The sequence below is a fragment of the Protopterus annectens genome, chromosome 1.part1 (assembly GCF_019279795.1).
Source record: "Protopterus annectens isolate FY-2018-M chromosome 1.part1, PAN1.0, whole genome shotgun sequence".
NCBI lineage: Eukaryota > Metazoa > Chordata > Ceratodontiformes > Protopteridae > Protopterus > Protopterus annectens.
This window is the reverse complement of record NC_056726.1, coordinates 1,096,327,534-1,096,353,705: the sequence shown is the minus strand read 5'-3', so window position 1 is coordinate 1,096,353,705 and position 26,172 is coordinate 1,096,327,534. Positions and strand designations below refer to the sequence as shown.

Sequence of the window (26,172 nt, the reverse complement as noted above, 5' to 3'; positions counted from 1 at the left end):
TATCCCACCAGCATATTGTATTGATTGTTGTGATGAGGTTCATATTCCTGGAGTGTGTAGTGCAACTCAATTTTGTTTTCCTTAGATGGAGCATGTTCAACAGTTATGCGATGGACATGGCTCTGTATGTTAGGCAGAGTTTGCCTCTGAGTAGGCGGTATGCAACCGAGAACAGATTTAGTTTTTCCAGTTGTGTTGCATAACACAACTGGTTGAGGCCAGTAATCCTCTTGGTGAGGTACCTCTGTGGTCTCTCCAGCTGCTGGATATGCCTAGTCGAGTACATCCAAAATGGTGCATTGTACTCAATGATGGGTCTGATGACTTAAGAGTAGAGGGCCACCACTACCTCTTTTGATCCTAATGCAAACCCTTTGTTGATTAGGTGGGCCACATAGGATTTCCTAATCACTTTGGCAACATGGTTGTCAAAGAAAAGATGACTATCTACTTGTGTCCCCAGATCCCTTATTACCTCGTCAGTTTATAGGGGGTAACACCTATGTGGTAGTTAATGGGTACTTTGTTTTCCCTATAGGGTATTACTATGCATTCTTTCACAATGAGCTTAAGGCCATGATTCTGACACCACACATCTGTCTAATAGAGTCCCTTCTAGAGAATATTTGTGTCATCCGGGAATCTGTTATGGTGAACACTTTACAGTTCCCAGCAAACTTAGTCAACCACAACCCTCCTGTGTTGGCATGTAATTCTGAGAAGTATATACCAAACAGGAGGGGCCCCAGGACTGAACCCTGGGGGACACCAGTTGTTGCCGGTTTGGAGTCTGACATGTAGCCAGCAACTCTTGATTTGTGGGATATATCTGTGAGCTAGTTTGCAGTCCATCTTGTGATGCATGGATTTATGCCCAGGTTGGTGAGTTCATCTATGATACCTGACTGGGGTATGGTGTCAAAGGCCTTAGCAAGGTATAGGTAGGCTGTGTGGAGCTCTTTCAATCATCTGTAGCCTGGGTAACTGTCTCAAAGAAATCCACCCAGCTCAGGAGGCGTGATCTGCATTTGACGAAGCCAAACTGGGTGTGCTCAACGGTGTGAAGGTTCCCAATGTCTTTATTGTTGACTTCCATTATGATTGGCTCCTTTGCCTTGCAGATCAGACTCGTCAGGCTCATAGAGCAGGAATGCCAAGGGTCTGTTGTGGCCCCACCACTGTGGAGTGGGAAGTACATTGCTGTGCAACATTCTATGGGTACATATCCTGTAGAGAGGATGTAGAGAGAGGTGTAGGTATCCTTGATGAATATGGATACATCCCCGCCCTATGTGCTGTGATCCAGGTTCTGATGCTGGAAGGTATGGCATGAGTAGTATACTGGTAGTGGTGGTGTGCTCTCTGGATCCTTGAACTAGGTTTCTGTTACTGCACAGATATCAATATTCTCCATACTGAGAAGTGCCTGGAGTGTGTGCATTTGGAGGCTGAGACTTCTGGCAATGAGTAGCATTTAGATCACTTTGTGATTATTTGTGTTGGTTACAGGGTTTGGTTTGTCCTAAGTGACCGGTGTTCCACACCTGAAGTCAACGTCTCATTGGTCCGATCCGACCATAAGCTAATTACCCTAGATATCCAGATTCTGCCCCCACCCCCCCATTATGGAAACCATGATAAAAAATTTCTCCAAAGCCAACTTCATGCTTCTTAAGACAGAAGTGGTGAACTTCATGACACCCATGCAGATGGACAATACAGTTACGACTACTGAATCCTACACAATTGCACTTTATAAGCACTTACATAAGTGCATGGATTGTGCTATCCCAAACAGAACCAAGACGCTGTCCTCCAAAAAAAGAAGACAATCTGGTGGTCCCCTGCCATAAACAAACTGTACAACAGAAGGAAGAAACTGCTGCAAAAGAGAGTAAAATCCCATGAGTGTAGGAGCTCCCTGGTCAGCCTCAGTAAGAAGCTGCGATCCCTGATAAAATCCTCCAAAGCTAGTTATGAAAGCAAAATCGCCACTGATTCTAAAGAAAGCCACAAAGCATTCTATATCTATGTCAAGAATCTCAATGGCAACACTCAGATCTGCTCTGAGTTACAGCACAATGGCACTAAATATACAGACCCAACTGATATTGCCAACATCCTGGCAGATAGGTTCAGTGCTAACTTTACCCCCCTCTCACCCATTAAAGAGCCCATCTCTATACCAGAAGAATGCAAAGTTCCTGTAATCACGGCTGCACAGGTAAAACCCACACTCTCCAAAGGCTGGAACACAGCATCCATGAGACCAGACAACTTCCCAGGCTGCGTTCTACACAAACTACAGAACAAACTGGCACCCCACCTAAGTACCATGTTCAATCATAGCCTCACCTCAGGCTTTATGCCTGCTGAATGACACACACTGACGGTTATCCTACTCCACAAGGGAGGAGCCACCATGGACCCCGCGAACTACCACCCTATTAGCCTGATGAGCCTGGTCTGCAAGGCCATGGAACGTATCATCATGGAACTTATAAACAAAGACATTGGTAATCTCCAAACTCTGGACCCTAACCAGTTTGGGTTTGTAAAAGGCAGATCATGTCTCCTAAACCTGATAGTCTTCTTTGAAGCAGTCGCCAAAGCCATAGACAAGGGTAAGGTGGTTCACACAGCCTATCTAGATCTTGGCAAGGCATTCAACACCATCCCTCACTCTGGAATTATAGATAAACTCACTAAACTAGGTATAAATCCCTATGTCACAAGATGGGTTGCCAACTGGCTCACTGACAGAAACCACACTGTGAAAGTAGCAGACTCCAAATCCAACTTCAGACCAGTGACAAGTGGAGTACCACAGGGTTCAGTCATGGGTCCTCTCCTGTTTGGTATCTACGTCTCTGAAGTACAGGCTAACACAGAAGGTCTTTGGCTAACAAAGTTAGCAGATGACTGCAAACTTGGAGCCGTAATTGAAACTTCTAATGATGTGGACATCATACAAAAGGGCCTCACTGAGACAGATACCTGGTGTCAAAGCCATGGCATCAAGCTCAATGCCAAAAAGTGCATTGTCATCCCCTTTGGTAAAAACTCTGTACCCATGAACTATAACATAGGTGGTAGTATACTTAACACCGAAAGTGTGATAAGAGACCTTGGGACACAGGTGGACAGTAGTCTCTCCTTTGATAATCACATCACCACAGTAGTTAGGAAATCCTTCTATGCGGCACACCTCATCACAAAAGGTTTCTCATCCAGAAAAAAAGAAGTCATTGTTCCCCTCTACTCATTAGACCCATTATAGAGTACAATGCCCCTTTTGGTATGTACCTCACAAAGATATCTACAACAACTGGAAAGGCCTCAGAAATACCTCACAAAGAGGATTACCAGCCTCAAACAGATGCCCTACACAGACTGTCTCAAAAAACATATCGCCTACTCAGAGGTGATCTCTGCCTAACATACAAAGCTATGTCAAACTCAGAGCTGTTGGACATGCTCCACTTAAAGAAATCCCAATCCCTCTGTGCTACATGCTCTAGAGACCTAAACCTTGTCACCACAATAAACAGAACATGCTGGAGAGATAGATTCCTGTCCCAGAGACTTCCCATACTCTGGAATAAACTACCTATATATATCAAACAAAGCTCCTCATTAGCATTCTTCAAGAAAAATCTTGAAGATTTGATGGGAAATAGGAAATTCACCCCGGGGATCACCTCTGTGGCTCTGCTCAACAATGGCACAGGAAAATAATTTTCTTGGGTGGCAAAAGCCAGGGTACCTTTTTAGGCTGGGCTTGTATAGTTCCCAGGGCTGATAGCCTAGTACCTACCTATGAACCTATGAACCTTTGAGCCTTGCCTAAAAAAGGTAATATGGAGAGAGCAAGAGCCTTGGCCAGTATTCAGAAGCATAGGGGTGACAGGTGCAAACCATATCTAGCGAAGAAACGAGGCATGTCTGTCATGTCATCCCAGGCACAGAGAGACTGGATACCCTTTGAATGACACCAGAAGCTCAGCCAATTGTTGAAGTTTATCATCTTTCTGTTATATTGCAGTATCATGTAGGTGAAGGTACTCAAGGTCAGGGTCATACCAGCCTGGGCTACATGATCATACAGCTCCTATATATATCTCTTGTCATGTTGTCCTGGGAGGTATGTCTCAGATCATTCACACTGATATGTATAAAGACCACGTCATATATGTACCTGTTCTAGAGTGATCTAAGTGCTTGTGTTATGTGGCGGATCATAGCACCTGACAGACAACTTTCAGTAACCTTCCCTTTGTCCAGCCTAGTGAGTGGAACATCTGTGTGCTTGACTATGGAGTCACCTATTACTAGTGTGTTGGGTATGTTGTTTTGCCTTAGGACCTGTTGTGAGGCACACTGCTTTGGTGTATTATGTGTTTTTTGGCGTGTACTTGGAGGTGCATGTTGCTTGCTTTTCTGCTTAGGAGGACACTCTCTCTTTTTCAGGTTAGTATTTGTATTCTCCAAGTATGGTAATGTGTATTTATGCGTGTGTTTTGCTGGTGCTTAGATTGTAGGTCTATGTGAGACTTTTGGTGTTGTGCTTACTCCTTTTGACTGTATTGTCCAGTATTGGGTTGACAGAGCTTAGCCACCAGTTTGACCCTGTGTGTGCCAGCATGTGGTGCATCAACCCATATATGATATGGTCATGGCCTATGCATACAATACACTCACAATACACCTAGTATGATAAGCCTGCTGAGGTTAGCAAATGTGAAAAAAATCTTTGGGCAAACTGTCAGCGAGTAATGTCTGTATTGCACCCTGTAACTCCATATTGCTTGCTAAAGTGTAAAATAGTACTTAGTTTGGATTAAGAACCCCGCACTTGCCAACTGTGTATGTGTGTGTCTGTCTCTCCCTGAGGAGAGAGCAACCTTTTTGGAGACTACTCACACCCTTTAAAAGTGATATACTCATCTTTGTCAAGTTTGATGATTTCACCATCCTACATATTGGCACTTGCCAATTGTGTGTGTGTGTCTTCCTGGGAAGGAAGCAACCTTTTTGGAGACTACTCACACCCCTTAAAAGTGGTATACTCATCTTTGTCAAGTCTGATGATGTCACCTTCCTACAAATATACCTGTGGAAGGTGCTATCCCAGTAATGTGTATAGTGTGTTGTTTAAATGTGTACTGCTGCAGTATCATAACTTAATTAGGTAGGGATTTGAATCCTGCGCTTTGTGTGTGTGTGTGTGTGTCTCCCTGGGTAGAGAGCAACCTTTTTGGAGACTACTTACACCCCTTAAAAGTGATATACTCATCTTTGTCAAGTCTGATGATGTCACCTCCCTATAAATATACCTGTGGGAAAATGAAATTCCAGTAATGTGTATAGCGCATCATATAAATGTATGTTGTTGTAATATCATAATGTAGTTAGGTAGGAGTTTGAATCCTGCACTTGCTACCTGTGTGTGTGTGTTCCACGTGTGTGTCACCGTTGGTCAATGTGCAGTGGGTTTTGATTTTTCTAGTGTATGACATATCACAATGACAACTGTATGTGCATAACACATGTAAGGTAGGTGTGGGGCAAAGTCATATACATACTTGTGACCTCAATTTTTTCATAGGTGGGTATTCTGCTTTTTCCATGAAAGAATCTGTTAGCTTTGCCAGAGCATGCTGGCACTTTCAAGACAATAGGTCACTTCTGTATGCTTGTGACAAGCTTAGCCACTGCAGTGATCCCTGGGCTATGTCTTCTGTTTCAAATCCACTCATCACAGTTTCTATTAAAGAGTGTGAGTGACGGTTTATGCTTGAGGTATATTTGAATTCTGTCCCAAAGCAAGCAAAGTCTGGCAAAGATAACTAATCATTATAGGTGTGCAACCACCTCTGTGGATCTGCATGCAAACCATTTATTGCTTATGTGCTCCACAGAGGGATTTCCAAAACCCTTTGGTAATGTGACTATCAAAGGAGAGATGACTAAACACATGGCTCTATGTATACATTAGTACCTGTTCCACATTTTGGGGGCTACTACCTATGTGGTACTCAGGGGATACTTTGTTTTCTAAAAGTGGATAACTATGCTTTCTTTGGCTTATAGCTTTACAGCATGATTTTGACACCGGGTATCTGTCTCTATGATACCCTTTTGGAGGATGTGTGTGTCATCTGGAGAATAAAGCATAGCTCACAGTATGCATTTTCATCAGACATGGGCAGACATATCCCTACTGTGTTTGCTTGTATCTAAGAAAGCTATATGCCAAACAGGAGTGGTTCCAGGACTGAGTGCAGGTGAATACCACTTGTTACTGGCATAGAATTGTACATGGAGGCTGCAAATGTTACCGTGTGTCCTACATCTGTGCGTTAGTTGTCAATCCATCATCTAACAATTGTTTATGGCCAGTCTGTTGAGGTTATGTATAATACCAGAATGTGGGATGGGTATGAATTGCTGGTGAGCTATAGCTTGGCTGTGTAGACCTTCCCTCCCTCACCTATAGTCTTGTTAACTGGCTTGAAGTCTACTAGGGGTAGGAGCCATGATCTGGCCTTTAGAGAACCTAAGTGGGTATGGTGCAGTGTTTGCAGGTTCATAATGTCTCTGTTAATGAGTTCCATAATGTTGTGTTCCATAGCCTTCCAGATAACATTTGTCTGGCTTATAGTGTGAGAGTTTCCAGGATCTGTTGTAGTTCTACCCTTAATCAATTTATGTTAACATTTGCATTGGGTGTGACAAGGGTGGACAGGATTAGGAATAAGTATATTAGAGGGCCAGCCCAGGTTTGAAGGTTAGTAGACCAAGCCAGATAGGCAGGATTACATTGGTTTGTACATGTGCTGAGGAGGGATGCAGAGTATATTGTGAAATAGATGCTAAGGATGAAGCCACCAGGTAACAGGAAAAGAGGAATGCCTAAGATGAGGTTTATTGATGTGGTGAGAGATGACGTGCAGGTGGATGGTGTGACCGCACAAGATGCAGAGGGTAGGAAGAAATGGAAACAGATGATCTACTGTGGTGACCCCTAATGGCAGCATCCAAAAGGAGAAGAAGAAGAAGTTGTAGCTCAACCCTTGTGGACTGTGAACACCATTACTGTGCGTCATTCCACAAGTATGTAACCTGTATAGGGGCTGCATCTGAACAGAGTGTTTAGGTGAGTGGTGGCTTCATATGTCAGCTTGTGTATGACACAGCCAGGGACACTGTCCAGTACCATTGCCACTGTGGTTTGGACTTTGGTAAAGAGATGTTTTAACTAGAGTATCTGTGAATCATCAGGTTTTATATTCTTCAGGTCTGGAAATGTGGCCCTTGTGTAATGACAGGGTGGTGAAATCCACATTCAAACTGTCTGACAAGATATTGGTAATGTCAGTCAGATAAGTGTACTTTGTGACCATTTACATTAACTGTGACCCGATCTGAGATTTTCCCCTCTAGATTATAAACAACACTAAAGAAAGCTTTAGTGCTGTCTTTGGAATCCTTGCCAATTTGTATTTTGAAGCTTGCCTTGTATGATTAATGAGGGCTTGTATTTTTCCAATGATACTGACCACAGAGGTTGTCCATTCTTGGTATGTAACTCCTTTTTGGTACAACTTCACACCTTCTATTATATATTTAGTTTATGGCAGGGGTCCATGAGACTAATGCACTTTTACTGTATAAGTGAGAATTTCTTGTGTTTATGATAGCACGGTCCATGCAACCCTGTAGGTGAACAGTGTGCATTACTAAAGGATTATGCAGCTAGGACAATGTTAACCTTAATAATGCAAACCAATGACAGATAGCAACAACAGCATCACCCACAGCACAGTGTCAACCCGTGTCATACATACACATGCATACTCAAGTTCCAAAATGTGTGTAGTACAATGCATACTGGCTAGCAATAGAAACTATGGATTGTTAACACTGGCCAATACAGGGCATGTCACCCTGGCCATGTGTCCAATATGCATGTACATGCAGACAGTGCACCTCCGCCATGTTCACAAATGGACACCTGCAAACCTGTGTTGCACACACCCCACACTTACTGTCCACTGTATAATGCATGCTGACACAACTACACACATCAGCCAAGTGTTACATGGGCAAACAAAACACAACTGGAATAAACACTGGTGAAAACAATACAACATTGCTAATTACAGCTTTATTGCATCATGCCTGCTCAGCTACACCTTCAAGGATATCATTACACTTTACTGCTGACAACATGCTACACATCCAACCATTACTATACTTTATTAAAGTCAGAACCTTCAAACCACAACAGCTCACAGCTCCAAATCAGGTGAGACAAAAGGAGTTGCAAATAAATGCCAAACTTTATTGGTAACAGTTAACCTTTACCATAGGTTCATAGATTAGTACTAAGCTAACTGCCCTTGCGAGCCATTTTAAGTCTAGCCAATTATCCTTTGTGAGACTCAAACCCTGCACCTAGTGTTTGTAAGACAAGCACATTAACCATTAGGCCACCCTCCCTAACAAAGTTTGATATGTATTTGCAACTCCTTTGGTCTCACCTGATTTGGAGCTGTGAGCTGTTGTGGTTTGAAGGTTCTGAAGTTTCAATTTGTGGTGGTGATGGTTTGACTTTATTAAAGTCACCCTGTGCATCAGCACCATGTTACCCTGTTCCTGCATCAATGTTACAGATGACAGGAGGTGGCACAGGTTTCATCATATGCACAGGGTGTGTTGTTGGTTTTCTAGAGGCATACACTGAGCCATACAATCGACAGGTGTGTGTGAGTGTGTGTGTGAGGGCCATGAGTACTGTTATAGGCCAATGTTGATGTCATGTGTGTGGGTATGTGTTTGCCTTAGGTTTCTGGTTTATGTGTGTGTCTGCATGTACACAGTTCCACCATGTGGCTGCCATATACTGGGATTTGTGAGACAGCTGCAGACTGTACCTGGCAGGCTTTACAGATCACCATCTCTGGCCATAGATATGGAACCTGTACCTGGCAGGGGTGCTACAGACAGTATCAGGTACTAATCCAGATTGGGTACTATCCTCAGAGGTTGACAAATGTCCACTGGATCCAGGTCCCTGCTGGGACTGGCCAAAGCCACGTGCATGTGGTCTGCTAGGACGGTCTATGTACAGCCCCCCAACATTGCTGAGGCTGGTACTGACATTACAGGAGTGGCTGTGACTTGCTGGATGTCCACAGTGACCTCCAGCTGGTGATGTTTTTGGCATATGCCCACGTCGATGTCTCAACCATCCCGCACTGTCCTGACACATGGACATGACATTGTGGAGGACATCCAATGTCTCACCCCAACGTCTATCAATGACCTCAGTGTAGTAACGTATGGCACCTGCTAGGTCATGGATACTGTCATTTACAGAGGTGTAATGAGCCCTCTGTGCCCTTAGCCCCTGTCTGGTGTACCTCTCCATTTGTGTCTGTGCCTCCATGACAGCCTGGAACATGCATGTGGTAGAAAGAGGTGTATCACGTCTGCCAGGGGCATCATGCCCAGCAGTGCTCTGAGGAGAACCCCTGAGCATATGCCTATGTGGTACCATTCCAGACATCTGGCTATGGCTGCTGTGTCCTGATACATGTGCCATAGATACCACACTGTCCTGGCCAGTGCCAACCGTACACTGTCCTTCAGCTAAGGGCAATGGTGATGATAGATGTACAGGCACTATGACTGTGTGCATGGATGGGGTGGAGACTTGTGTACTGTCAATTGTTGGCCCAGCAACAGACCCTGATAAACCTGCCTATGCTGAAACACACCTATCCTCATGATCACTGTCTGTGTCAGTGACATCAGGTTCCCTGCTGTACTGAACCAACCGCACCTCGCCACCTGTGAGAGGAAAACAGAAAATACATTTTAAGACCTGAACATGACTTCAGACCACATGCACACATGCAGACATGCAGATATGCACACATGCACAAACACAAAACTGCACTCCCAAAAGCAGACACACACAACACCAGCAATCACAGAACATACACAATAGCAGGTGATGATGGAGTACAGTATTACAAGCAAAACAGTCATATCACACCTGTCAGCATGCAGGACATGTGTTGCTCAACAGCATGCAGTGCAAGTGTAGTCAATCCACGTTACTAACAGTATACATGGCTTTGATGCATGTGTTTTGTTATTCAGTGATGACCGTCCCCCTGGAACACAATGCATACATGGACACAACATTGCTGTGCAAGTATTCATAACCCTGTGATGTACTGTGCACTATAACTCACAGGTGTACATACCATTGCTGGATGTGTATGTGTGTGTCAGATAGGTATCCAATGCTAATTACAGCCTCTGTGTCTTTAGTAAATAATTGTGGACACGTTTTTAGCACATGCATGATGAGTATTCACATAATATCATCAGTGGTGCATGGATAATTGATGGAATACCATTCGGCCACATACCCAATGTACGGTACTTATGGTGAGTGTAGATCATATTGTGGACATGCCAGTCTCATCCATGGCATGGCATGCTAAAACACAACTGCATATTTAAACACTACACATACCCAATATGTGTCATATGACCTAGCCACTCAATAGCATTACAAGACATATATGTGTCAGTTGTGCAAATGCTGATTGGCATGCATACTGTTTAGAGGTGCATCTGTGTGCACACACGCGCATCAATATGGTGTGTAGCAATGACAGCTATGTGTAGTACTGTGGTTACAATAACTGGATGGGGTATAGTGCCATAGGCCATCATCATGAAGCATCAGGTGATCACTCAAGGCTACAAATGTTTCACAAACCAGCACAGATCGTGCTGTGCCGGAACTGTAGTACCTTGGCTAAATTCACCATTTCAAAACCAGCTGTTACGTGAGTTTGTAAGGAGGTCAATAAGGATCATTCCCTGACATGAATGTGTAGTGTGTTGCAGAGTGTTTAAATGCCCCAAGATAGGCCTCTACCCCTCAGGTATATTATGTGTAATGTGTGGATGAGATTTTGGATACTGGAGTGTGTCTTTACAGAGGGTTTGGGAATCCTTTATGTGTTGCATGTTAAAATGCTCTGTGTTTGACATAGATGTGTATGTTATGTGCATGTTGAGTATCAACTGTGCCTATCCAATGGTCACTACAGTCTGGCCACATTTGTTTGAGATGGTCAAGGTATTGCATGTGTTTGAGGCTGCTAATCACATTAGTGAGATGTGCATGCTCTTACACCAAACATTCACAGCATGCATTATGGGTAGGTGTGTTACATGTGTACATGGCCTAAACCTTAACTATGACATGCACTTTTTATTTCCAATAATAAATGTAGAATACACTCACCAGCATCTGTCTGCTGACTTGACGTCACCCCAGAGGTACCTACATAGAGATGAGACAGTTTGTCAGTGGCCACAACTGTGGCATTGCTACTGTGTGTTTGCAATCTTACAGTACAACAACAGTTTACATTCATAGGGCTACAGATTATGTTCCAAATGATCAGTATTGCACAACAACAGGCTCCACATCTTTAAATGACACATTCCACATCTCACATATGCATGATCTACCAATACAGATAACAGTAGTCTACAGATATGCCATGTTACCTGCATGGTCCAGGTGTGCTTGCTGGGTGGCTCCAACCTCCATCATGGTGTATGTCTGCTGCTGTTCTTGTTGGGCAGGTGCACCAGGCTCATGAGCAGCTCCTCCACTCTGGTGAGGGGGGGTGGATCCTAACATCACCCCCTGTTGCAAGCTGTTCCGTATGCACATCAGTGGCATGCTGACGGACATGTCAGAGAAGATCACTGCAGTGGTGGCGTACCTGCTCATATCTGCGGTTATGCAGGCCTACCTCATTGACCCTGCAGACAAGATCTTGCCACATTGCAGTACACTCCTGCTGGTCCTGGTTGGTTTGTGAAAACAGTACACGGTAGTGCTGAATCATACTGCTAGTGATGATATAATCTTCAGCCCTATTGCAGCTTGGGTTCCTGTGGTGGGCCATGATCCCTGGAAGACATAAATACAAAAATATGTCTGAGCAAGTCATATGACACATTTAACATTATACAGTACAGATATCACTGAACTGCCATATATAGCAACCAATAAGCTAACCGAGAGTGAAACACTGTAACTGCCGCTTATCACTGCTCACCCCACAACTGCTTGAAAGTGCCTTGCTCACTCTCTATCCAATGAACCATGTTCTGCACAGCAACAAAATAAAATCACTATATAAGACTATACAAGAGTACCTGGCACACTGTATGCAACACGATGCACCACCTAGCCACAGCAGATATACATCAAGCTGATGTGTAAAGAAAATTATCATCTATCACAATCAGTGTAAGGTCCAGTAAATGTATTAATATTATACCACACAACTTGTTAATGCCAAACCCATGGCCAAAATATGTGCACAATTGGGAATATAGGTCACATACTGCTGTAGTACACTATGAATGTTGCTAGATACACAGTTATATGTTTTACCACACATATGTCAAAGGACATGTTACAGACATACCCACACACACGTCAGACATAATTACAGGACACAAAGGTATGACAACCCAGAAAAGCTTTCAGTGTGTACTATACAGTACTGTGTGTCAGTACTTACACAACTTTAATCTTGAGAAATGTAATCTGCGATGAATACAGGGACCGCACAAAACAGTGGATGCAAGCAATGTGAACATACACCATACTTTGCTGTACAGGCCCAGAGCTTCAGTTAGTACTACAGTACACACAGGATTTGCATTCAACATCGGTACCAATCAGTAATCATAGATGTAGTGCTTTAGCCTCCAAAGACACACCCTAGTTAAAACCATGGGACTTAATCACACTGTATGCAATAGCACTTGTTCTGCCTAGCAACAGAATACACAGCTTTTACTAGGATCAAAGCAAGGACCCAGAATACCATAAAATAAACAGTTTCCCAGTAAGCTATCCCACAGATACATATCTTTGACATATTCACAAAAATATTGACCATCACAGTCAGTCAACAGTACAGAGAATCTATGTATGTATATGTATATATATATATATATATATATATATATATATATATATATATATACACACACACACACATATATATATATATATATATATATATATATATATATATATACACACACACACACACACACACACATATATATATATATATATATATATATATATATATATATATATATATATATATATATATCTATACAATAACACATATGCATTTCACCTTTCATAGTGAGAATATCAATTATACAAAGGATGTAAGGTGTACAGTAATGTAATAACATCACACAGTCTTGGGATAAATGCATTGAAGGTGTTCACAGCCCAGGTAGCTTTAGCAGGCCTTACTGGTTTCAACATTGCAAACTGAACGAACCACCACAGTGTTTAACCACCACATGTCATATACCAGCAATGTATGCTGTCTTGTTTGTCACACACTAAAACCTACATACAAATATGCGCATACTAACCTTCATCAACATATATATCTACCCCATTCGCAAACAGTTGCAATATGTCCCCTGCTCTATGCACATATACAGATGTGAATATATATGACACATATGTATTTCTATGTATGTGTGTGGCATACACACACATGGTCCACACTGTTGTAAGTCTCTGGACCTCACAGCTGAACTGTTGGGCCTTGCTGCAACACAAACAGGTATCACATATGAACACAGACTAACATTAGGGGGGTATATATGGCAACAGATGCTAGAAAAGCTTACTAGACTGCTACAGCAGTTGCCAGTGCTAAGCTACACTTTAATATGACTATAATGCATGTGTTGTTCTGTCACACCCATGTTTATATAATGTACATGATAGCCAGAGAATAGCCTGTTATTTTTTGTCTGTGCACCACACAGGTCTTTTCAGCAATAGAGCAATGGCATTCTTATAGTTGCTTGCTGCCAGTACATGGCTACATCCATTTGTATTTCAATGTTGTATTCCTACATAAGGGTATGCTTCAGAAACTCCTTCCAAAGCTATTTGCACAGTGTGTAACAGAAGAAAGGCTAATATGCCTCTGTGTTTATGCATCTTCCAGACCTCTCAACCAATCAGGTACATATTTGAACAGAATCAGAGAAAAGTCAAGAAATACTCAGGGACAATCAGAGACACCTTTAAAATATTAGTGCCATTAAGTTGAAACAATGAGAGAATCAGAACATATGAATGAATACACCTTTTCTGTTTTAAAAGAAGTGTCTAACTCCTAATTATTGTCATTATTCATTAAGTGTATTTCACCACCTTTCTGCCCAAAGTCAGTAATTTTAGGAGGGATACAGAGCTAAAATATGGGTCAAAATCAGGGACGTCCCTGAAAATTAGGGACAGTTGAGAGGTATGCCCTCTGCCCTAAACAGATATGCCAGTGTTTGTCCTGCTGTGATACTGTGTGGGGTTGTAAGGTGATGGTGTAACATTATTTCATGCTAGAATGGCTGCTTCTCTTATCACAGTCATGTAATGCAATCCCACAACAACTGCTGGTCAACATCCACAGAACAAGTTGTGTGGTATGGTATTCCAAATTTTCCTTTACACTCACTCATTCTGATGCATGATATAATTATTTAAGCACCAACTTGATGTATATCTATCATGGCTTAGTGGAACTTCATGTTGTGTAGCGTGTGCAGGGTCCGGGGATCGAGTCTTACAGAGGTGTTTTATTTTGTTCCTGAGCAGAACAAGGGCCCTCACATACAGAGTGACTAAGGCACTTTTAAGCAGTTTTAAGCAGGTTTGCGCAATGCTGTGTATTGCTTAGCCAAGCGCAAATAAAGCTCAAACTCACGGCAAACCCACTCACTACTGTTTAATAGTGCTTACTCCCGCTCACTCCCGTGCTAATTTCTTTGAAAGAAAAGAAAAATGGGGAGATAGGAAAGTGGTGAAAAAGGGGCACAAAGAGGGAAATACAGTACGCAAAATAGCTTGGGATGTGCAGGACGGGTGTAGGGAAGATCCATAGCTGCCCATTTCTTCAACAACAACAGCTGTGCATATGCAATAAATTTGTAGGTAGATATGAACCCTTCAAACCCTGAGAGAGGGGTGAGGACAACAAAGCATGTTGTAATGCCAATTAAATATTATTTCATGTGTCCAGTTGACATGTGGGCAAATTGGGCATCAATGTATGGGGCATAACTTTTTTTTTTTTGGGAGCAGATTGCCCTTTTTTTTTTCAGGTGAGAGTGGAATGTGGGGTAGGGGAAGTAGGTATATTTGGGGAGGTAGGTTGGGGAGGTAAACAGACAAGACAAACAAGACGCATACAGGGGCGGTATATGACACATGGTGGGTAAACAGCTTTGATGGGGAGGGATGTTTGGAAATCACAAGCCCATGAGCCCCCAGATAGAAACAGTGGGACTGAGGTCCCCACCCATGGGCAGTCACCACTACACCTTCATGGCTCAGAAGGTGGCTGTGCTGGGGGCTGTGTAGGAGAGGCAGGCTGACCCAGGAGTTTTGCCACTCGGGCCTCAAGCTGGCGTAGAGGTTCTGCAACAGAACATTCAATCTCTCTACGCACCACAGCCTGGACCGTATGAAGGGTGATAGGTGCCTTTCCGCCCACACTTGCACAGGGGGTCTGAGCCCCATCCCCTGCAGTGCTTCCACCCAAAGGTGGCACAGGGCCAATGGAGGAGGAGGTCCCAGGCTGGGCACCAGATCTGCTGGTGCTAGATGCCATGGCCAGCTGATGTGGGACAGGTGGGTCTGCTTGGACCGGCCTTCCCATACTAACTATGTTTTGGAGAGTTTAATAAAGATATGGGTTAGTAACAGTCAACAGCATTGCCAATTAGTTATAACAGCATGCAGAAGTATTCCCATTAACCCAACACACCAGATTTTCAACAGTTGAAAAGCAAGCATGACACATGCATATACAGAACAATAGTGGACATTACAACAGCATGCAGGTTGAATTGATGGCAACAGGCCACCAATATTGTGGTATTTTAACAGGGCAAATGCATAGAAATAAATGCAAATATTTATAAACCAATAGTACATATGTCCCAACAAATATTTTGAGATTAGACATACCGATTGAGGTGTGGAATTGCATTTTTTATGCACATACAGTAGGGTGGAAAAGGATAGCTCAATTAACAACTTATATATCCTTCTAGTTTTCACTACATTCCTATTAACTGCAGTTATATGTCCCTTACATGTATTATTACACTACCCAATGTCCTGATATTGTGCAGTTGGATTTTGCTAGATCATTATATACATGAGCTGTACCTTACATACAAACTGTCCAAGATGCAGATGTTACTGCAACATATTTTTAGAGTTGCTCACACACACACTACTGCTGAGATGGTACATTGACAGCTCTACTTTCATATAATTATCTAGATATGTTCAGGTGAAAGTATCAGTTATATGTTAACAGCTCCCTACATTTCTGGCAGCACACTGACATTTCTGGGGAACACAATACCAAGCTACTCATGTAACAGATTAACCTGTACATGCTGGGCATGAACCAACAGTTGAGGACTGTACATATGCATACAAGCTACTGGCACTCCCTTCATCCATGTTATATGGGCCTACCCAAGTGTGGGTTGACACTGATTAATACAACAGTACTATTTGTAGAATGCAACAGTACAACAGCATATCAAAGAAAATGACACAGACACACTCAATGAATCATACATTTATTAAAGGATTATTACACCTTTATTTATTGGGTTAAAAGACTTTTTGCAGGCTCTCTCATTTATTTTATATAACAGTACATGCAGAATAATTACTAACCTGCCTCATGACGCAGCCTTTGCAGCCTATCTTCATGGGCTTGCAGGTTCATAGCCCGGTCACCTGCAGCTGTGAAGTAAATGCAGTCTCTAACCTCTACACCATAGTATAGACAAGCAGAGCAATTCTTAACTACTTAATACAATGGTTACTTACTCAGTACTGGGGCATTAGGCATTGTATGGGATTCCTGGATCCACCGGTCCAGTTCATCCCCCCTACACAGCTTCAGGTCAGAATAATGGTGCCTGACCTGCTCACCAGTCTGAGGAACACCAGTGGCACTGGTGAGATCACGAGCAAGACTGTTCCAGGCCTCCGTTTTATATTGGGTACCATGGTACTGGCCCTGCAGGAGTCATTCCTCATGTTTGTTGATGAGGAGCCAAACCATAATTTTGTAATAAAAACAAAAATTCCCCCAACGCTGTGGTGAACTGTCTCAAAAGTGTAAAACAAAAACAAAGGTAGTAAGTTCACCAAAATCAGCTTCTTTAAATGCAATAAATCCACGAGCTAGTATGGGTCCATAATCGATCTCTCTTTAATAAACAGATAACAAAAGTAAAAACAAATGCATCTTTGCCAATTTTTTTGAAGCAGAACCAATTCAAGGGTTACATATCACAGAGTCAAGACAGGAAAAGGAAGAAGCCTCATATGGAGAAAGATCATTGATAATAAATATTTCTAAACATGTCATTACATCAGCTGAGTTTTCTATATTACAAAAAGGACTATCCCTCATTCCATCATTAAGATCGGATCTAGATGAATTTGTAATTGATTTGAAATGCTTTAGACGATATGTGGCTTTAAAGAATATTTTTGGCACCAAACAGGAACAGAGTAATAAGTTAAAGAAACCTAGTACTTTTGTTCCAGTTAGTCATCCAGCTGTAAAGCTATTTACTAGGCTTTGTATGAATGAGGTTGCAAAGTTAAGAATGGGCCCTAGTATCAAACACTATAGAAATATTATCTCTGAAGAAAAGGAAGCAATACTCAACTTGCAACGAAACCATGATGTTACTTTGAGACCAGCTTACAAAGGGGGAGCCATAGTTATGATGGACATGGCATGGTATGCCAACAAGATGAAGAGGATGTTGCAAGATTCCAAAACATATATTGAAGTTCCACCTTCAGAAATAACTCTAGCTATGAAAAAAAAATAGCTCTTGTTTAAATGATATGGTTTTACAAAGACAAATTGATAAGGATCTTTTTGATTTTATGGATGTTCTTAAACCCACCGTTCCATGTATAAATGGACTTCCAAAGATACATAAAGATATGAAGGATCTTCTATTAAGTCCAATAGTTTCAGGCCAAGGATGGGCCACAGAGAATTTATCATTGTATGTGGAAAAGGAATTAAGAGAACTTCTAAACTCATATACAACAGTATTAAGAGACACAGATGACTTCCTAAACAAATTAAATAGATCTATGGAAAATATAGTAAATGAAGGTGATCTCCTGTTAACAACTTTGGATGTTAATAATCTTTTCACTACTATTCCAAATGACATTGGAATCGATTCCATCAGAAGGGTGATGTCAACTAAGAAAACTACAGCTGAAACTCGGCTTATCTGTGACCTGTTAGAATTGATTTTGGAGAAAAACTATTTTGTATATGGAGAAAAAAAATCTATTTACAGAAGTGGGGGGTAGCCATGGGCACCCCCTGTGTGAATAGTTATTCCAATTTAGTTCTTGTTGAATGGGAACAACAATTTGTATTAAACATCAATAATCCTTGGCAGAATAATATTTTGTATTATGGACGTTTTGTTGATGATTGGTTTATCTTATGGAAAGGTGATGAGGAACAATTTAGACGATTTAATAAATATCTTGATATGACCACTTTTTATTTGACCTTCAGATCGGATTGTTTTGGATGTTAGTGTCAGCTTCAATGAATCGGGTACTTTGGACTTTGACTTGCATAGAAAGAGTACATGGAGAAATCACTACCTATTAAAAAGTGCTATGCATCTGAGACATATTGCCAATGAGACAAATAGGATTATAAACATTGCAATCGGGAATCAGCACGAAGTAGAGAAGTAAAATTCTTACAGGAGAATCTCAAAGAAAGAGGGTACAAAGACCAGGATCTACACCCTCAGAATATAGAACGGCGCAATATAGCCAAACAAGTAAATGATAATATCAGGTTCTCTGTGACTTACAGTACTGATAATTCACAAATTTTGAGAGTGATAAATCAGTTTTGGCCTGTTTTAACCCAGGACCCGCAGATAAAATGGGTTCATGTCTATAGATCGACAACTTACTATATCGACATCCACGTCACCGACATCTGAAAGAATCGACACCGCAGCTCACGGACATTTAACAGGTAAGAGAATTAAATTTCGCTAATCATGCCTACCACACATGCATAACACTGCCATTCTTACTAAAACATGGTAGTCATGATTAGCGAAATTTAATTCTCTTACCTGTTAAATGTCCGTGAGTTGCGGTGTCGATTATTTCAGATGTTGGTGACGTGGATGTCGATATAGTAAGTTGTCGATCTATAGACATGAACCCGATAAAATATATTGTTGGGTAAAGACCACAGTTCTGTTATAAGAACAAAAATAATATAAAAATGCTTTTATGCACCAACACACAAAATAATAACCCAATAAAGGGACGTAAAGGCACCTTTATGTGTGGCAATTGCAACATTTGTACACTGATAGACATCAGCAATCAGTCTGTGCATCCTGTCACTGATAAAGAGTAAACCTTTAATGTTAAGGCGACTTGTAAAACCTGTAATGTCATTTATTTGGCAACTTGTAAAAATTGTTCATCTTTTTACATAGGCAAAACTAATCAGTTGTTCAAAAAAAGAATACAAAGACATCAAAGTGATATCATTAATAAAGACATGCACAATGCACTAGCCTGTCATGTTGACATGAATAGAGGACACACATTTATGTACAAATAGGTTCATAGGTTCATAGGTTCATACTAGGCTATCTGCCCAAGGGCATTTATAAGCCTAGCCCATAGTTATGTGGCTTTTGCCACCCCTTTAGTTTGAATAAAAACTATGCCTATCATTTTGCTGTGCCTCTGTCAAGCAGTGACACTGAAGTAATCCCTGGGGTATATCTGTGATCTCCCATCCATTGGTCAAGATTCCTCTTGAACAAGGCCAGCGAGGTGCTCTGCCTCACATGTACCGGGATTTTGTTCCACAGCATAGGGAGTCTCTGGGTGATGAATCTGTCCCTCCAGCACATTCTATTTATAACCGTGTCAAGGTTTAAGTCTCCCGCCCTTGTGGTTTGAAAATTGATTGAAAATATTTTTATCGAACCAAGGAAAGGTGATATTGAAAATCTAAATGAGTTAAGAGAAACTAAATGGGCAATTAATCTGAGGGCTGATCAACCCCCAGGTTTAAATAGTATCGTTCCTCTAAAACCAGTTTTGAAACTCAAGAGACCGAATATAAAGAAAGGACGTATGCACCAAGAAATGCGTTATAAGAATGCATACTGAATTGTTAATATTAAATGAGGATCATCATTATTATTAAGTCAATATCAAAGGAAATTTTGGTTTGACGTTTCCTAGCTTCATGCAATAGCATTGATTATACTATAGATAATTGCTGATATGTACTTATAAAAGAAAAATTTTAAGAAGTTCTTATGAATAAACGGATACGTTCATTAATCATTCAACTATAGAAAATGTTAAGAAGTTCTCATAAAGAGGAAAACTGTCCTGATATGAACAGATATGTTCATTAATTATCCAACTACAGTAATATTATAGCAGTCTGCTTACTTTAATGATTATTGACTCACATTTCTGGAATAGAATTGTATTCGTGTGTAGCAAACAGAAGAAATTTAATGTATTAAAACGGAAATGTTGAGAAGCCTCTATAGGGAGTGAAGCTATTTTGATATAAACAGACATGTTTATGAATGATCCTTTAATTATGACAATGTATGGCCGTTGGCCTTGTAAAAGGTGACACTGCCTTGATATAAACAGATGCATTTATAAGTTACCTATATTTTTAATCATATTAAAATCATAGCAATTTGGTTACTCTGATAAACTGTTATCAGCCACAAATGGTGCTTTTAAACACCAAGTAATATCATCTTTTCCAACAATGCTACCAAGTATGAACAAATGATGGGCCTTTATAGATCACAGGATTATAGAATTATAGGATAGCGAAGGCAGTTTGGTTTCTTCCTGTTATGATGTCGGTACAATACATAAACAGATATATCCATTCTTTGTTACTTCCAGCTTACATAAGTATGATATTTTGTATTGCTGATTAAATATAAAGCCTAATTTGTAGACTACTGATGTGTGTCTGAAAAAGTGCAAATGGAAACGATCGGCTTCGCGTATGGAAATGAGCTGAAAGATAATTTAAATGGATTGGTCTTAAGCCGTTCTTTTTGTATATGTTGTTTTAAAGACTTTTTAAGTAATTTGGTGCATGGAGACATTTTTATGAAGGGAAGAGTCTCTAAACAATGTTTAGAAGTAAACAAGATTAACAAGTCATTACCATTCACTAGTTTACTATTTTAACACTTCTGATTGGATGAGTATGCAGCCTAATTTGCATACTATGAATTGCAATCAAAAAGGCGGGAAATGGAAGTGTATGAATCCGTGTATGCAAATAAGGTAGAGAAATACCATTATGGATTGGCTGAAAACTACCTTTTCTGTGTATGGATTGGACAGTAATATAGAGGCATATCACTTAAAAATGGAAGTTAGTCCCATCTCTAGATCACAATCTGAAGAAGATTTTTATTGAAAGCGCTTATCTTGTGAACTTAAGGGACTTTTATTTGACTTTGTTTTTACTTCTGTTATCTGTTTATTAAAGAGAGATCGATTTTGGACCCATACCAGCTCGTGGATTTATTGCATTTAAAGAAGCCGATTTTGGTGAACTTACTGTCTTTGTTTTTGTTAAACCATAATTTTGGACTCCTGGATTCCCTAGCTTTGCGCTGTAAATCGAGTGCCTTCAACAACACCAGCCATGCTGACTGCAGAAGGAAGCCACAACCAGTTATAGCAAGTAATCCTACATGTGGAGCTTAAATATGCCTCATTTCCCGCACTTATTTGTGATTGGCCAGTTTTAAAAAAGCTCAGCTGTGGGCACGTCTGCTTAGCTGACGTTGGCAACGTTTAAAATTTCTTTGATAGATATGTGTCTGTTGAAAGTGCATGCTTGTGAAATGCTGTCATGGCTTAGTAGTTAAGTACTGTGACTATAGTGCACAGTATCCTGAGTTCGAGCCCTGTCACTGCTTTTTATTTTCCTACTGGGCAGACCTGACTGGTTAAGGAACAGCAAAGCAGGTGTGAGTGTGTTTAACCAACTTTGCCCAACGTTGCCCGACGTTGCACTGGTTATCGTGGTGCACAACTATGCACAAAGATGTTGCGCTGGTTAGCGTGGTGCGCAGCTACGAGCAATTGTATTTACTTTACTTGCTTCTTCACTGGCATCCAAGCAATGCATGTACTAGCTAGTAACTGAATTTACTAAAACTGGCATAGTTACTGTAGTTACTGGCCCTTATCTCTCAGTTTCTTTTTTCACACTGGGAGAGCTGAAATAAAGCTTTTGATCAGTGCACAGCCATCTTGGCAGTCCACCAATAAGGCCTGGTAAATAAACTTAGTGTCCTTAGCCTTCAAGCTAAAAAGGACAATATGTCATATTTTTAACGAAAGGATTTTTTTTTGTAACTATTGATGTCTTTTGGTGTCACAGTGGTGTAGCAGGTAGCATTTTTGCCTGACAGCAAGAGATTCATCTGCTTCGATTCTTGGCTGGGTTATTCTTGGCTGGGGTGCCTTATGTGGGGAGTCTAAAAGTCCTTCCTGAATTCAGATGGGTTTCCTCTAGGTGCTCCAGTTTCCTCTCACATTCTAAAGACATACAGTAGGTGGACAGGACACTCTAAATTGGCCCTAGGTGTGAGTGTGTGCATGCAAATCTGTGGTGCACCCTTTGAAGAGGGTTGGCTTTGGGCTACCAACAAAATCCCATAAACCCCATAACTGCTACAAAAACAATAGGCACTAAAAAGTGATCATTGCCAGATGTACCACATGACCTGGACATGGGGAGAGACTGACGTCTTTACCAGTAAATTTTGTCCGTTACTATTTTTTTCATGATCCCCTGATTTGCATATTTTATTGCTCCATGAGTTTTTCACTCTATACATTGCTTGTCTAAGAATGTTCCTATGCACTATGCATCCTACCTTGTACCTTTAGCCTTAATCGTGGCTGAAAAGGGCCTTTTAACTAATTCCCTAACCTGACTAACAAATGACAAATAAATTGTGTATTATATAGTCAGCCTCATATGCTTTTCTGTCATGGGTAGCAACTCACTGGTTAAGTTAATTAAATTAATGTTATTACCCACCAATATCCCTCTGCATTAAATAGCACTTAATAATGCAAACTGTCATTAAAGCTGGAAATGTTAAGGTGAACGTAATACTAAATGTTAATGGTCTGTCTGTTATGTAATAAAGCAGCCATCAGTTATTGTTTTCATTTATTGTATGCATAGACTGTAATAAGGTTTTGTAGTGTTTGCTCTGACTTGGACATTTGATTGTATTTTGCTTGTACATAATATATAAATGCAACAAAAAGAAACTTGATATAGAATCAAATCAAATCAGTTGTAACAATCAAATAATAGATTATGGTCTAAGTTTGCAAGTATTCACTGTAAAGTACATCTTACTAAAATGTCATTTATTGATATGGAAAACATAGATGTCTGTGACAGTAAAATTATAATTCAAAAAGTACACATTTTCAGTGTTGTGGTATTTGGACTGTTGCATTGTGTCACGTTGTCAGTAATGCTTTGTTTTGTTTGCAGGAGACTTTTTTCAGGATCCCATTCCATCAGCAGATCTGTACATCTTAGCACGAGTTATCCATGTGTTACCCAAAGAGAAGTGCACTGAACTTCTAAGGAAGGTTTACGAGGCATGTAACCCTGGTAAGCACAGCTTTTATTTAATACCAGCATTTGTGAGCAAAAACAGACAAACAGTAACCAAGTACAATGCATGCATTGGAAAAGATATATTCAAGTGACAGCTTCACAAAAGTGCACCCCAAAGGCAGTGCACATAAAGCACAATATAGCAGTGCTCGGTGTGTTATATATGTCAGATAATTCATTACTTTCTGTAGAGCATGCAGGGTATGAAAGGGAATGGTTAGTGAATGGACAAATATACATACGAACATACATACAAATATTTCAAGCATGGGCATTAATGCCCTTCTAGCTTGCCAGTATACCAAAACACCTGTCCCCATAATAATATCTAGGTTGTTCTTAAAAATATCTAAACTAGTACTTACGTAACTTGATAGTCTGTTCAGTGTATCAGCTACTCTGTCAGAAAACCAATTAGTATACTTCTCATTCCTGTAGAATCTATTCTGCCTTTTTTAATTTCTCCAAGTCTTTTGGATTTATAATACCATGACAGGAATGGACCCCAATCCTAGGTCAAAGTATGATTAAAGTTCATGAAATTGGTATTGTTTTAATCTTTGATGTCAGCCAAAAGTGCAACTCGCAGCACCTGCTATGTGCCCAGCAATGACTCCTTCTGCAATTCGTATGGGGTTATGTGTATTGCCAACATTATCTAAATAGGATTGTAAATTCTTTTTTATAACACCTGTTGCACCTACAACTACTACTGGAACTGTCTGGGTATCTTTCTTCCACATTGCTCTCATTTCTACCTGCAGATCGAGGTATTTTATGAATGTGTGTCTTTCTGTATGCAAGACACTGATGTCAATGGGTGTGGCGATTTCAATGATCAATGCTACTTTTGTCTTCTTTTCACAGACCACTTCCAGTTTTCTAGCATCTATCTTTTGAACTGTTGGTAATGGGTAATCCCATGTGATGAAAACTTCATCATTTTCTACGATGCTTTGTGGCTCACATTTCCAGTGTTTTTCAGGCACTTCAATACCATAATCTTCTACATAGGTTATCTGATGATTCTCTAGTACTTTTTGATAGCCCCAAACATTCCCAGAGGTGGATGTCTCCTATGTACCTGAATAAGATCTCCTCTTAGATATCTATAAGAGACACTGTACAAGTTCAGATATTTTAGTCTTTTATAATAACTTAAATGTTCACATCCATGGATACCCTTGGTATATTTCTGCTGTACTCTTTCCAGTTTACTCAAGCTTGTTTTCTTATAGGGTTTCCATATTGTTATTCCATACTCAAGTTTGGGTCTAATGTAACTAACAAATAATTACTTCATCATTTTTAATTTCCTAGACTGTATAAATCTTTTTATACAACCTATAGTTCTATAACTATCATTAACCAATTGATTGATATGTTTAGAAAAACTCATAACTGAATCTATCCATATATCCAGGTCCTTAAATGAGTCTACAGTTTCAATCACTGTCTTCTTCTTCTTTCGGCTGCTCCCATTAGGGGTCACCACAGCAGATCAACTGTTTCCATTTCTTTCTGTCCTCTGCATCTTGCTCTGTCACACCAACCACCTGCATGTCCTCTCTTACCACATCCATAAACCTTATCTTAGGCCTTCCTCTTTTCCTGTTACCTGGCAGCTTCATCCTTAGCATCTTTTTCCCAATATACTCTGCATCCCTCCTCAAAACATGTCCAAACCAACGTAATCTTGCCTCTCTGGCTTTGTCTCCAAACTTTCCAACCCGGGCTGACCCTCTAATATAGTTATTCCTAATCCTGTCCATCCTCATCACACCCAGTGCAAATCTTAACATCTTCAGCTCTGCCATGTCAAGCTCTGACTCCTGCCTTTTTGTCAATGCCACTGTCTCCAACCCATATAACATAGCTGGTCTCATTACCCTCTTATAGACCTTCCCTTTCACTCTTACTGGTACTCGTCTGTCACAAATCACTCCTGACACTCTTCTCCACCCACTCCATCCTGCCTGTAATCTCTTCTTCACCTCTCTTCCACACTCACCATTACTTTGAACTGTTGATCCCAAGTACTTAAACTCATTCACCTTCACCACCTCTACTCCCTGCATCCTCACCATTCCTCTATCCTCCCTCTCATTCACACACACATACTCTGTCTTAGTCCTGCTGACCTTCATTCCTCTTCTCTCTAGAACATATCTCCACCTCTCCAGGATCTCCTCCACCTGTTCCCTACTCTCACTACAGATCACAATGT

General features: G+C 40.8%; 1 protein-coding gene across 1 annotated transcript in view; it reads left to right on the top strand.

The window, feature by feature from the left end:
- LOC122815448 (acetylserotonin O-methyltransferase-like) overlaps nt 1-26,172 on the top strand; it is a 485,689-nt gene that overhangs the window by 421,880 nt on the left and 37,637 nt on the right. Inside the window, exon 7 of the mRNA XM_044087953.1 lies at nt 23,817-23,939. Coding sequence (XP_043943888.1) covers nt 23,817-23,939 — 123 coding nt within the window. The remainder of the gene's footprint in view (nt 1-23,816; nt 23,940-26,172) is intronic.